The sequence below is a fragment of the Bidens hawaiensis genome, unplaced genomic scaffold (genome assembly GCF_021521415.1).
Source record: "Bidens hawaiensis isolate Kalapana, Puna unplaced genomic scaffold, B.hawaiensis_p1.1 tig00024022_1, whole genome shotgun sequence".
NCBI classification, from domain to species: Eukaryota; Viridiplantae; Streptophyta; class Magnoliopsida; order Asterales; family Asteraceae; genus Bidens; species Bidens hawaiensis.
Genome location: NW_027493786.1, coordinates 8978 through 24122, shown reverse-complemented (window position 1 = coordinate 24122; position 15145 = coordinate 8978). Strand labels below are relative to the sequence as shown.

The window sequence follows — 15145 nt, the reverse complement described above, 5'->3', positions numbered from 1 at the left end:
ATCATATTATTAATAATTACGCATCTTTTTCGGCTTGATGGATCGTCTCTTGCTTGATTTGGTGTTAAAGGTTTCGTTTAGCGTACCGGCGTACCATTAAATCGAAATCCTTTTTCTGTGCTATAATTCACCTATCCCGAAGCATTCATACTTCGTAAACATCACTAAACATTATACACTTCGTCTATAATGTAATTCCCGATTCATTCGGGTTTCAATAATCGTTCATTGGTTAATTGTAATTCCAATACGATTCACTATATAATTGAGTATGATTCATACCGTGAACCATATATATTCGTATCACTGTGCTATAACTCATATAATCAATATTAAATAACACGTAAATAGTATATTCCGGCTAGGGTATACCTGAATTTGCCGGAATCGTTACATTTGTCGCGCGCCTCGCAGTAAAACCACGCACGTGGAAATTGAGGGTGTGACATATTTTGCATGCAAACAGAGTTATTATCAATACATACAGAGTTGACATTTGATTGTTTTGAATTCACATCAAACTCAAAAAGTGAATCTAAAACCCTATTCTTTTTACAACTCATGTCATCCTCCAACAACTCCTTTTCTTCTAAACCGCCTATTGAACAAAATGAACTACCATTAGAACTCATTGATTCACTAATTGGATCAACAGTTTTAGATACTTCAGGGACGAACATCTTAGGCTTTGGTACATGACCAATTTCATAGACCATTTCGTCTTTTAGAGGAGAGTTGAAATTGAAGTGAGGTAGGGAGTATAGTTATTATTAAACTTTGATGGAACAGCATTATACTCATATCCAAGACCCTTCTTTTGTTTGACCCCAATTATGAACCAATTACACCGTTCAACTTATCAAAGGCCATTTCAAACTAATTATCTACATTTGTCTTTCTTTTGGAAAGCTCCATCTCGAGTTCTTTAATTTAACATTTAAACTAGTTACTCGTTTTTTTGTGAGATTCGCATTGTAAATTTGCTTCAGATAACTTTATATATAATTTTGTCATGTCATCATGATGAGTGTTAATTCTATTAGTAAATATCTTTTCAGCTTTCTTATACTCCTTTTCGGTATCTAAGACCAACAAGTTCTTCTAACAACCTAGAATTGTGGGCTTTGTAGTTTTCTACTTTGTCTAATTATAAGTTAGAGCATAAGTGTGTGCGCGCCTCGGGAATAGCCTCGATTTTATTACTTTTATTTTCCTTACCACTTGAGCTCACGTCTTGAATAAATGACATTTTAATTTATTTTTTTATTATTATTATTTTTTTTTTGCGAATAAAAAAATTGTGATTTTTATTTTGCGAGTACTGTTCACTGCGAGTCAATGCTCATGCGATTATTGTTCATGTGATTTATTGTTCACCATGCGATTACTTTTCACTTTTGTGAATCATTTTTCATGCGATTTCGATACCGTTCATGGGTACTGTTCACGAGGGATACGTTCACTGCGCTGTTCACGGACACTATTCACTCACGACCACAAACTTCGTATCTAAATGAAATCGAGCAGATCTAAGGTCAAAAATTCTCCAAAAATAGCGACAAAAACAAATCCAAGCTAAAATCCAACAAAAACTCGATCAAAATGTGAAGTGGAAAAACATAAACCCACAAAAGGTTGAGCCGAAGCGCTTACAAGAATTGTAAGCTCTTACTCGGATCAATCCGTGTTGTTAGTTACCGGAAATCACTAACAACACTCCGATCTTAGTTTTGCAAACACAAAAGGAAAGAAAAAGATGAAGTTTTGTGGAGAGAGAAAGTGAAAAGTGAGTTGTTAGGAGAAGAGGGTGAAAGTGCTTTTATAGGTTCTCATTTCTCCTAGGTTTTCATTTCATGGGCCCAAGTGAGGCTTTTGCAGTACACAATAAACGTACTGAGTACCTAATTAACCGACTACAAGCAAACTTAAAGACATATACAATCTTAATAATAATATAGAATATTAGCCCTACAGACTTTAAGAACCTAGGGCATGTAGAGAAAGGTTGTAGCGATGACATATTGTTGTAGGTCAAAAGAGCCTATAACGACAGCGAGTCGTCGCTATAGACCTTAAATAAGTCGTTGCTACATGTCAAAATCCTTGTAGTGCGGACCCTTGTGTAGTTCCTCTATTGAAACTACCAGCGGCTCTACCAGTTCATATGATAATTTACAATTTAAATTTGGAAGTTTGTTAATTATATATATTTTGACACCATCAAAATTTGGTGAATTTATTGCTAAATTTGACTCACAATTTTATTTATATTTTTTCTAACTTTTTGTGGTTGGATGGTCGAGGCAATGTTGGTGGTGTTTAATTTATCAAATCTTCGTCTTCTTCCTTCTCACATGCAAACCTATAAATTATCTATTTTTATCACCAATCCCCTAATCATACAAACATCTTCCATCTTCCATCTTCATTCCTGCATTGTTTTCCTCAAGCAATGACGATTACGCTGCACGCAGACGTTGAGAATGGAGATACATCCCGTGAAAATTTGAAGGAACCATTTATCGATAATACATCAAAAAATGTCAATAATTCTGAAGCAACCGACCCGAATGCGTCGATCAAGATGGCTCTTTTTAGCACTGCTGTTGCGGTTTGTGGTTCTACGGAATTCGGAGCGTGTGTAAGTTGATGTTTCTTCGGTTATTATTTCAGACATTGTTAATTTACCTATAACGGGTACTTTTGAGATTGTTTTGTAGGTGGGATTTTCTGCTCCTGCTCAAGCTGCTATTTGCAATGATTTAGATTTGTCGGTTGCTGAGGTTATTGATCATACATTGTGTTTTGTTTTTGTTGCAAGCATGTTTTTGAAGATTGTTGAAAATATTTTGATACGCTTTTTTCTTCTCTTTCTTTTTTTTCTTTTTTTTTTTTTTTGCAGTATTCTCTTTTTGGTTCGATTATAACAATCGGTGCAATGATCGGGGCAGTTACGAGCGGAAGAATTGCAGATACGGTTGGTCGAAAAGGGGTATGAAACTTATAAAATTTGATTAAATTTTATTTTTTGGAGGGATTTGCTTTTTGATGCTTGTTAATTGATTTAATTCTATGATATCATTGCAATATTGCATGGAAATTAAACGTTTTTGTCATTGTACAAAGCTTTTTAATAAACAATACTATGACTACATTCTTTTTAAATTTTTTCTTTTTAAGAATTGAATGGTGACTATTGGGCCAAATGACCGTTAAAACTTAAAAAGAGGTCAAATTTAAAAGTAAATAATCATCCAAATAACAAAACAAAACAAAAAAATAAAAAATAAAAAAAAAATAATAATAACTTTATGAAAACTCCAAACAAATGGATTCTTGGAAACATCAATTTTATTTTGCATTGTTTAAGATCATTAAATTATTGGAAAAATAAATATTTCATTTTAGATCTATTACAAACTTCCATCCGGAAGTTCTTTATAATTCTATATGTTATGTTATTTCACAATATTTGGTTATTTATTAAGTTTAATTTCAAGAATGATACACTACTTGTTGGCCAGCCTATGATAATAATCGATAAACGATAAACAGTTCAAACACGGGTCTTTTTTTATTAATAAAAAGAGCTCACAGCTCGACACTAGCCCTATATTTATACTAGACCACAAAGATCCAAACCTAGCATAATTCAAGCCAAATAAAATGTCACATGCTAGTTTTATCGGCTTCATGCAGCTTGCACACATGATTCTTTGGATCACACAAATTGCTTTCTCGATTTCGATCGATTCACATAGTTTGATCAGCTTGTATCCGGCTTCACACAAGTGCACATATTGTCTCTAGATCAATTAATTCATAAAGGTTCTTGATTTCGTTCCACACAGGTTCTTTCAGTCTTTTGGAAGTTTCACCACATATGTGTCGATTTGGCTTGCTTCTTGATCCACATAGGATTTGTTCTTGTGCAATTTCTCATTTTTGTACGAATTCTGATTTGTCTAGTTTCTTGACCTTCGGCTCTTGATCTCAGTTGTAGTCGGTTTTCTTCAATTGATCGATAACTGCCCTTGATCGATCGGTTCTCCCAAGCTTTGATACCAACTAGGGATGGCAAATGTGACCTATTGGGTTGAATGGGTTGTATCACAATGTATATAATGGGTCACAATGGGTCAAACTAAAAAAAATGATTGAAACGGGTCAAAACGGGTTGAAATTTCTCAAGATTTTTTTTTTTTTAGGAACAAGAAAAACGGATGAAACTTTTTAGTACTTTTGATTTTTTACTTTTTGATTTATATTTCGAGTTATGATTTTTTACTTATTTTTTTTTTTGAATTTTTTAGTGAGGGATTTTTGAAATGGGTTGAGCTTTCAAAAACCCACTTTGACCCATTTCAAAAACCCCTCACTAAAAAATTAAAAAAAAATAAGTAAAAAATCATAACTCGAAAAATAAATCAAAAAGGTAAAAAAGTTAAAAGTACTAAAAAGTTTCAACCTGTTTTGACCCGTTTCAATCATTTTCTTTTTTTAGTTTGACCCACTGTAACTCATTATATACATTGTGATACAACTCATTTAACCCAATGAGTCACATTTGCCACCCCTAATACCAACTATTAGCCTTGATCGGTAAACAATAAACACAATTGTGTTTGTGGTAAGCTCTAACCACAACTCTTTTCTTTACTGATAATAATAATATCACATCTTGACACAATAAACAAACCTTAGACCTCTAGACCACAAAGACGTAGAAACTTAGTGCAATATCAATTTGAAAGGACTCGAGTGACTAATACGAAAATTTTAGGGGTGGTACGGAAGATCTTAAGGGCAAGTGTGTATGAGATCTAAAGTTCATGGACCAAGTTGAATAGCATTAAGGGCAAGCGTGTATACGAAAAGGAGTCGCATAAGGTTTATGGAATATCGTGTTCGGTTTCTTGATTTACTTGATCGAATAAATTCACCAATTGGTATGAGAGCCTAACGATTCAGGCTCGTGTTCGTAATCTTTTCCCATCATGTGCTAGTGTTCCCGATCGCAGATGCTCAAGTTTTAAATCGCAGTAAAGTTACTGATTGTAGGAGAATTCCGATTACTGGTAGAAAACCGATCGTAGGAAAAAATTCAATCAAGGAATATAAGTTATCTTGAATCCCTTAACCTAAACGATGGCAGATTTTCAAGTCATGGGAGGAATCAAGAGATTGAATTAGTTAAAGACAACCTTGGAATCATCTACCATTATTTTGAATCCGGATGATGAGAAAATTGTGGTTGAGGAAGTAATTACGGATGATCAAGACGTGATGTGCCGGTAATCAAACAAGACGACAGAAAAACCGTGTTAGTGAAGTGCACAAGGAGGTAGCTTCGTATCATGTTATGGGTTGTCATGATGTTAAAGAAAAGGATGAAGATCAACAAACCAACACAAAGTTGATGTTGGAGTTCGCATGATGTTCATGCGAAATGGAAAGCTGAATAAAGGAGTTAAGTTCGAGAGGGAGCATGTATCAAGTGTAGATGGAAGAATAAATTTGAGTACCATGATTTTTTGCCATCAAGTTGAGAAAGCAAAAGTTGTTTCCATCCGAAACTGGGTATTGTGATAAAGTTGAATCCAAGAAACAAGCTCAAAGAGGTGTGAACGTTGAGATGTGTGAAAGATCTTAGAGGAACTATGGAAGTTGATATTGAGAATGAGTGTAAAGCATGGTGCAATACCAAGTTGAAGGGCCAATGACTAATATGAAAAATATAATAGTGGTACAAAAGATCTTAAGGGGTGGTTAGGAGGAGATCTAAAGTTCAGGGACAAAGTTACGTAACTTGGTGCCTAAGTTATCTTTTTATTAACATTTATCTTTCTATAAATAAGGCTTAGAGTTTATTTTTTTCATTGTATTCCCTGATTTCACTTCGAGTTTATTATTTTCATTGTGTGCAATATCGTGCTCAACTTCTTGATTCACTTGATCGAATAAGTTCTACAAAAGACCAAGACCAAATCTAACTCAAATTCTTCGAAACAATATAACATGATTATAAAAAAAAGGTGCACTCGATGCTTGACTTAGCTCTCACATTTGCACAGGGTCAGAAAGGGGGTCAGATCTCGATTTCTTTGCGTCTGATTTATGTAGTTTTACCCTTCACTTTGTGGAGAGTGCTATTTATCATGGCTTGAACTCATAACCAAAAGGTCATATCAACAACGTTACCGGTTGCTCCAAGGTCAGCCTGCAATTAAACCATATATACCAAACATTTAAAACTTAACTTACTTTACCTTTATCTTCTAACTCCTTTATCTTGACTTTCAAGCTTTATCTTTAACTGTCCTGCTTCACATGTGAACTCAGGGTTAGCTCCTTCACTAATTTGGCCATGCCCATGAATCCATAATCTATCATATGTATACACATTCAAAAATGCACTAAATACACACATACTCGTACAGTCATACATTTGATCATGTACAATGACTTCCATCACCATGCATGCATGTGGTTGTATTGTACATCATAGGGCTAGCGTATCATGTATACCCATACGATAAGATACGAACACGAAACATGTATACCTGTACACGATACAAAAACTTATCGTGTACTGGTTCGAAACATCGAACCTGTTAATATCAGGTATACACGATAAGATTTGTTTAGAAACACATATTTAAATTATGGATATGTATACCATGAGTGCAACAAGTGTCCGTGCGCCGGTGAGGGAGACTGATTTCTTCCCCGTAGAGGTAGGTCTTCACCAGGGGTCAGCGTTGAGCGCGTTTCTTTTTGCACTAGTCTTGGATGAGTTGTCAAAGTCGATCCATGGGGCACTCCCATGGTGCATGATGTTCGCAGACGATATTGTTTTACTTGCTGAGGAAAAACAAGATTTGAACATGAGGCTACAGGAGTGACGAACAACCTTAGACTAAAGGTTTAAGAATTAGTCGCTCTAAGACGGAGTAACTACACTGTGATTTTGGTGGGGTAAATGATAATGAAGACGCACAGATCACCATTGAAGGGCAGGTGGTTCCGCAGGTGACGAAGTTCAAGTATCTAGGATCATTTGTTCAAAGCAATGGGGAATTAGACAGTGATGTGACCCATCGAGTTCAGGCAGGATGGTGCAGATGGAAAGCAGCCACAGGTATTTTGTGCGACAAGAGTTTCCCAACTAAACTAAAGGGAAAATTTTATAGGGTCACAGTTAGACCTGCAATGCTATATGAAACAGATTGTTGGGCCATCAAGAAGGCACAGGTGCGGAAGATGGAGATAGCAGAGATGAGAATGCTACGTTGGATGTGTGGGCACACAAGGCTAGACCGAATAACAAATGTTGTGTTCCGGGAGAGATTAGGGGTAGCGAACATATCAGACAAGATAAGAGAGTGGAGATTGAGATGGTTTGGGCATGTGAAGAGAAGACAGACGACGAATCTTGTTAGATCCGTAGAAAACATTACTATAGAGGGGAGGAGAGGTAGAAGACGACCTAAATTGACTTGGGATGAGAGGATTAGGCATGATTTGATAGAACTAAACCTCTCAGAGGACATGGTTGAGGATAAGAATTCTTGGAGATGTAGAATCAAAGTTAAGGATTTTTAGGGAGAAAGGAATACTTTAGGGCGTCTATTTACCTTATTCTGTTCGCACACAATAATAGTATTTTGTTTCCATATATTATTATTATTATTATTATTATTATTTATTATTTCTTATTATTATTATTATTATTGAACTTTGATTTCCTATATTATGTATTCTAGAGCTGAGGGTCTCTCTGGAGGCCACTTCTATCCTTTTGGATAGAGGTACGGTGTGCCTACATCCCACCCTCCCCAGACCCTACTTATAGCTTTGTTGTTTGTGGGACTTTACTGGTATGATTGATGATTGATGATGAGAAACACATATTTAAGAACTTGTTTATTGAACCAAACTAATTAATAAAGTAATCGAGTACACAATGTGAGCAATCTTATATCTCCTAACAAACAAATTATTAACTAAAGTTAACCAGATTCATATAACTATAATCGAATTAGAAGAGGGTTCAATTTGGGTACCTTAAGAGACAACTGGTTGTAGGCGACGACATTTGATGGGGAGATCGACTGATTGGAAAGCGGTGGCACTGCTGCAAAGTGTGCGAGGAGGGAGACCTTAGATGTGGGTGCGAGGAGGGAGACCGGATATGTGGGTTGCAAGGAAGGAGACCGGATATGTGGCAGTGGGTGCGCTGCTATAGTTGTCGATGGACGGACAATGATACGATATAGGTGTAAAAGAATTTGGGTTAAGTTGTAAAAATGTATAATACATATTATATTATTATACTTTTAGTATAAAGAAAATCTAATCAGGTACTAAATGGTACTTAACTAGGTAAACGGGTATTTTACCTAATTAGACACTTAAATTAACAAGTCGATTCGCGTCTACCTATTTAGTACACGAAACTTGTAATGCCACACACCATACTTGTTAAGGTCGAGTAGTTCGTGTTGTGTATTCGTGTACGTGTCTATGTTGCCAGCCCTAGTACATCCATATCTGCATGAAATGCAAGCCTGCAACTTGCAGAATTTTGTTGCCTGCCTATCTTTTAGCCATTAACTTTCTTTTGCCTGAAATATCTTTATCTGTTTACGTTTATCAACAGGCAATGGCATTATCCTCTGTTATCTGCATAGCAGGATGGCTTGCAATCTATGAGGCCATGGTAATTCACAAACCAATGCTTATTTTGTGGCATAAAAGCAAACACACTACAGAATTTGATACAGTCTTATTTCTATAGTTTTGGATTACAGTGATTATTCCTTCTTTTTTATTGCTATTATTTACAAGTTAGGGATCAGTTTTACTTGACACGGGACGGTTCTTCACTGGATATGGCATAGGGATCTTCACTTTTGTGGTAAATTTCCTAACCTTTTATTCGAATGTGAAACATTATCAACTTCGCAATCTGCACAAATATTGAGTTTAGACATTGTTAAATAGGTTCCAGTATATATCGCGGAAATATCACCTAAAGAGCTCCGTGGAGGACTCACCACCCTCAATCAGGTTATAACGCGTAATTTCAATTATTTTTTTGTTTTTATTTTTTAATCCTCTTTTACAAAAGTTGAGTTGGGTAAATTGCAAGGTTACATTTTTCTGTTTATTCTTGCAGTTCATGATTGTTACTGGTTCATCAATATCATTCTTGTTGGGAACTGTTGTTTCTTGGAGAACATTAGCTTTAACTACTGGTATGTACAAGTATTAATAATCAACATCCTTAACCAAAAAAGAAGTATAAGAAAAAAATACGCCCGGTGATTGATTTGCAGGACTTGCGCCCTGCATTCTTCTGATCGCGGGCCTGTTCTTTATTCCAGAGTCCCCTAGGTGGCTGGTACATTCTAAAACTATTAAACTTGCAATGGAGCTTTTATAGTGTAAGATCTTAATTATGCTACATAATATATCAATTTGTAGGCTAACGCAGGACGTAAAGTGGAATTCGAACAAGCTTTACGCAAGCTCCGTGGCCCAAAAGCAAATATTGATGCAGAAGCCAATGAGATACATGTACAGTACTAATTAGTATTTTACAAAATTTGATCAGTATATTATATAATTATTATATAGTCTAAATATTTTCATGCTGTGTTTATAGGAGAGTATACTTACTCTTCACCGTCTTCCCGATGCTACATTATTGGATTTGTTCGAACCCGAATACATAAAACCAGTTATGGTAAGCAACAATCTGTTATTGTAAGCATTGTTCCACCTTGAATACAGTTATTGCTTTCTAACCTGTTTATGTTTTAGATCTCTGTTGGATTAATGATATGCCAACAATCTGGAGGAATCAACGGAATAGGATTCTATGCAAGTGAAACCTTTCAATTTGCAGGACTTAAATCGGCCAAAACTGGAACGATTGCTTACGCGTTAATTCAGGTATGAATGTTTTTCTTGGTTTTTCTTGTATTATACTCTTCTTAATCATATCATCGTTAAATCCAGATTCCCATAACAATTGTTGGTATGGTCTTGATTGACAAAGCGGGAAGAAGGATTCTCCTTTTGATATCTACGTGCGGGACATGTTTCGGCTGTTTTGTCACCGGAACTGCGTTCTTCTTCAAGGTTTTATTTATTTTGTATTCATTAATCCATATAAAGCAAAATGCTAAAACATCAAGACTTACTATAGTTTCATGTCATTATGAAACAAGAATCAAGGCATTTTACTGGAATGGGTCCCGTTTCTTGCTGCCTCGGGTGTACTGATGTTCATAGCATGGTTTTCAGTTGGGATGGGAGCAATACCATGGTTGATCATGTCTGAGGTAACTAACCATGGTTTAACTTAAGCATCCTCATATAAGTCTTAATCCTACAAGAGTTTAGTTAACTGCTAACTGTTTGATTTTCGTTTACAGATATTCCCATTGCACATAAAAGGTGTTGCGGGGAGCTTGGCGTGTATAGTGAATTGGATGGGCGCGTGGGTCGTTTCTTACAGTTTTAACTTTCTTGTTAACTGGAATCCCGCGGGTACTTTCCAATCTTTGTCATTCTGGTTTAGTAATTAGTCTCTTTTTCATTGTTTAATCGAAAGATATTTGCTTTGTTTGATTGTAGGTACATTTTGGTTGTTTTCAGGATTTGGTATTTTTAACCTTATTTTTGTAGCAAAGTGCGTGCCCGAAACCAAAGGAAAAAGCTTGGAGGAAATTCAAGCTTCTCTTTAACTTTAAAGGCTCGTTATATGGTTTCAATAAAAAGGCTTGAAAGTCATAGATGTTTAAAAATATAATGTCAATATAGCAGTTACAGATATTTTAGTTATTTTCATTTTCATCTCGATAAATACAAACGGATTATCTATTACACATTTAGACGACACGATACTGTGGGACAAAAATTGAGACAACAATAAAGCACAACTTGTAGTTTTCATTATATATATGTATGTTATCAAAATATACAAAATCCAAAGCCCGTGTTTGTTACAATCTAAAATAAACAAACTGTTTTGAATCTAGTTTCCGCTAGATTTCTGTTCTTAACCCTACTGACAACCACCTATCCAGCGTAAGCTGTGTTTTACCTGACCCCATTGGTTAGCAGGCATTGGTGGGATACGGTGAGTTACCAGTAATAGGTTCTCACGGTAAATAAATAAAAAAAGAACCTCCAAATCAAAATAATTTACATAAACCAAAAAATGAATCAGAAATCCAAAAGCAACACTCACTTTAGTATCTGACTGCCTCCTGTCTTGTAAATAAAAAAGTTAATTTTCAGGGGCATGGTATAGAAAATATCTTTCTTTTAACTGTCAACTGCTTTGGGGATCAAATTATGAACACTTTGTTCTGTAGGGGTCCCGGGAATATATGGTACAAAGCCGCGGCCACCAAAAACCGGACGCATGAAAGCATCATCAAACATCCTCCAGTAATAGTGAACTGTGAAAGAAGGTTTTGAAAGAAGCACACGTAAACTTGATGGGCAGAAGTATGACCCGTTTTGAGCCGGTTCAGTTTCTGGTTCCCGCTCATTTCCTAAAAGAGGAACAATGAAGGATTTGGGACTTGTTGGCTCAAAAGAAGCCGTTCGGTACATGTTTTTGGATGAAGGCAGTAACAATCTCACTAGAGGCTTTGTCACCAACCCAAAAACCTACAAAAATATAAAAAAGTTATTAAAAAAATACTAAACTAAATATAAATTGTTTCGTTAAAAATAAAAAATAACTACCACTGTACTGAACAGAACAACGGTGATGGTACTTGTTATCATGATCGCGTTCCCTCGTAGTTTTGTGTGACCTGACCTTGTGAACTGCAATATAAAGGAAATAAATTTGTTTAGCAGATATGAAATAACCATAAATCATTTATTTAGATGTAACTTTGTTATTAACAACTGACCTGGTTATAGGCAAGGGCCATAGAAACAGCACCTCTCATAAGACCAGCCCACCAAATCAAAACCTTAAAATAACAGTTAACATTAAACATGTCGAAAATTAGTTTCTAAAAACAGATTCATGCCAAACAAGTGATGAAAGATCATACTTGTTGTGCCCCGGTGATTTTTTCGTTTTTGTTCCTCTTTGTCAAGTTGGATAAATATGATAATGGGAAGACAAAGCATCCTCTTCCAATCATAACCAACCCCAATAAAATAGAGCTTACTCCAACTGAGTTTCCAGGGCTGACAATCAAAAAGAAAAAGACAGTGATGATGGCTGTTATATAAACAGATGAATAATTTAAAAATAATATATAAAATAAAAAATAAAAAGTAGCACCTGTCTTTTACAAAGCTCCATTTTTCAATATCCAAAGCATCCATACCAACATAAAGAAAGATGAACAACTCTGAAATAAATGATAATGTTGCAAAAGTATGCCTGCAAAAAATTGATAGATTCATAAGAGTAAATCAATATTTTTTCCGAGTATGATTCGAGTAGCTTAAAGAAGTGGACATACTTGGTAGTGACTCTTGATTTCTCTGTGACATTATGCCATGTGTAATGAGACATCACAATTCCACAGAAGAACACTGTGAGAATGCCACTCAAATAAAATAACTGCAAAAATTAATAACGATAATAAATTGACTGTTATTGATTATGTAGAAGAACACTTGCAAAGTTGAGTAAAATCTTACTTCAGCCAACATATATGAAAGGTAAGCCATTAAAATCATGATAGCAACTTCTCGATCCGTTGAATGCCTGTAATTTAGCAAGCCAAATAAAGTAAATATTTTTCACATAAAGCATCAATTTTGTCACTCCCTAAGTCATAGCACTTGAGGGAAAAGGTTAAATACCTTCCAAAGTATAGCTTTTTTATAACATATGCACTAAGTAGCCCAGCCTGTAACAATAGAAAGCATCACATGATCATGTTTTTTCCAAGATAATATTTTGAGTAAACATGTAAATGTGTAAATAATATAGACTTACACCGGCTCCTAAGAACGTGCTTGTAGCGAACAAATAAAAGAAATTTCCAACTAAATTAAAGGCATCACTTGTCGTGAACCGAGATAGATCAAAGTTTTGGACTGCATTGAAAATAACAACTGATGTGGCATCATTCACAACACCTTCCCCAAATACCAAACTGTATAATAAAGGCGTCTCGTCCTGATTGAGCACCTGCAAAGTGCAAACAGAATCTGTTGCAGAAAATATTGCTCCTATTGCTGAAGAAACAAAAACAGTTGAACATGTTAGCAAATGAATAGATATTCACAAAACGTAACTAATATAAGAGTTTAGTAAGGTTACCAAGAAAATCTCCTAGGTCTAGAGAACCGACGTTCATTCTTCGGAAAATGTGTATAGCCCCTGTAATGAAGTATATCAGAAAATATTGCATTTATACCTACATACAGTTATTATTATAAAAATAAAATGGATGATGAAGTTAAGTTTGTACCAAATGATATTATGGTGAAGGATATCGCGGTACCTACAGCACCAAATAGCACAATGGTCATGAAATTGCGAAAAAATTGTTTCTTTTTTACCTGGAACCTGTTGATTCATCATTGCAAAATAATACAAGCTTAATAACCATGAAAAATAAAGAATTTACAAAAAACAACAGCCAAAAGATATATGCATACGTATGTGCAGTGAGTGCGCGTATACTTTAAATTTTCATGCGTCAAAATATAAAGGAATCATAGTGATCACATCTTTTATGGTTCGGCTTCTATGAAGCATGAATTGACATCAAGTCACAAAGTAGCGCGATTATAACAAATGGTCAAACCTATCATAAGTGTGATCTTGGGTCCATTGACCATTACTTAAATTATTTGACACCACCAGAGCAGACCAGGCAAAGTGCATCTAAGGAATATACCACTATAGTCTAATCACCTCTTCAGCATGCAATAAAAATCATAACAATTTTATAAATTGTTGCTAATTAACATTCAACGTGTTTATAAAATGAAAAGCAGACATGACAAGTTAATAAATCTTGTTATGTCTACACTGTACACTCGACATCACAACCGTATATACTAACTGTAAATCTAAAAGGAAGCAGTAAAAGAAAAGATGTCATAATCATTTTATATATTTTTTCAGAGACTAAAAACATACCCGGCATTAAAGATGATTGGAGGAAGAAGATAAATGAAGAAAAGGTCTTCACTGAATACAAACAGATGTGAATTTGTTCCTCCACTGGTGAATAAAATTATAGCACCAGTGCATAGACCCTGCCATTGTCATCCAAGAGATCAGTAGGAATCAAAATTCAAATTATCTTCACTCATTTGCAAGCGCGTAAACAAGCCCAACGGACTCAAGACCTACTCAAGATCATCTTGCAAAAAGCTCGAATCAAGTCGAGCTTAAATGAGCTCAAGCCTATATATAAATAAGCTTGTTTAATACACAAGCCAAGTTTGAACTTCACTTATCGAGCTATCGAGCTCGAGCCTAAACAACCCATGATTGATATAAATTTTATCTATTATATTTAATAAAAATGTATTATTGTTATTATTAAATTACAATAATAGTAACTAAATAATATATATTATGTTGTATACAAAATTATAAATAAAAAATATATCTAAAAATAACAATATAAATTATTTAATAAATAATAAGCAAGTCTCGCTCGATCTTGAAAAATACTGACGAGCCAATCTCGAGCTTTAGAAATATAGCTCGAAACAAGCCGAGCATGGGTTCGCCTCGGCTTGGCTAATTTACACCCCCACTCACATGATAAAAAAGAACTTACAATGAGAAGAGCAATGATGGACTCATTCATCCACCGGCTCTCCTCCAAAAGATGACCGATGACAATACAAGCACAAAGAAGAGCAACAAACAGGTTCATATTGACAACCGAGTCATACTCAGAGGTACCCAGTACTCTAGTACTATTCATCCTTCCGATTAATAACCAACACGACAGTTGAATCACATTCACCTGATAAAGAGAGAGAAAGAGTCAAGTGATGATGATGATGATGATGAAGAAGAAGAGAGGCGGGTATTCATAATATATGGAGGGAGAGAGAGAAAGAAAAAGGAGGGTGAAGTTTGAATATTATTATTCAACAATATTAATATTATGGTATCTAG

At 35.1% G+C, this 15145-nt stretch overlaps 2 protein-coding genes across 4 annotated transcripts; one reads left to right on the top strand and one right to left on the bottom strand.

Moving 5' to 3' along the window:
- The first annotated feature begins 2105 nt into the window (after positions 1-2105).
- Positions 2106-10757, top strand: LOC143568605 (sugar transporter ERD6-like 16). Of its 2 annotated transcripts, none has more exons than XM_077054721.1 (15): positions 2106-2641; positions 2721-2783; positions 2903-2992; positions 8663-8722; positions 8855-8920; positions 9007-9072; positions 9182-9260; positions 9342-9406; positions 9490-9582; positions 9671-9751; positions 9829-9960; positions 10027-10149; positions 10239-10352; positions 10446-10560; positions 10648-10757. In XM_077054721.1, the coding sequence occupies exons 1-15, from the start codon at positions 2453-2455 to the stop codon at positions 10755-10757; spliced, it is 1446 nt and encodes a 481-aa protein (XP_076910836.1). In that variant the 5' UTR covers positions 2106-2452. The 2 variants fall into 2 exon arrangements, with proteins under 2 accessions (XP_076910836.1, XP_076910837.1); XM_077054722.1 differs by having other exon boundaries at positions 9490-9587; positions 9676-9751.
- Positions 10758-11014: 257 nt separating this feature from the next.
- On the bottom strand, positions 11015-14925 carry LOC143568603 (sodium/hydrogen exchanger 1-like). 2 transcript variants are annotated; one of them, XM_077054718.1, is made up of 13 exons: positions 14799-14925; positions 14147-14265; positions 13470-13567; positions 13319-13378; positions 12992-13233; positions 12856-12902; positions 12691-12757; positions 12510-12610; positions 12326-12427; positions 12090-12228; positions 11943-12005; positions 11770-11853; positions 11015-11691 (listed from the first exon to the last, which is right to left on the bottom strand). In XM_077054718.1, the coding sequence occupies exons 1-13, from the start codon at positions 14895-14897 to the stop codon at positions 11341-11343; spliced, it is 1572 nt and encodes a 523-aa protein (XP_076910833.1). In that variant the 5' UTR covers positions 14898-14925; the 3' UTR covers positions 11015-11340. The 2 variants fall into 2 exon arrangements, with proteins under 2 accessions (XP_076910833.1, XP_076910834.1); XM_077054719.1 differs by lacking the exon at positions 14799-14925 and having other exon boundaries at positions 11017-11691; positions 13470-13502; positions 14147-14307.
- Positions 14926-15145: the final 220 nt, after the last annotated feature.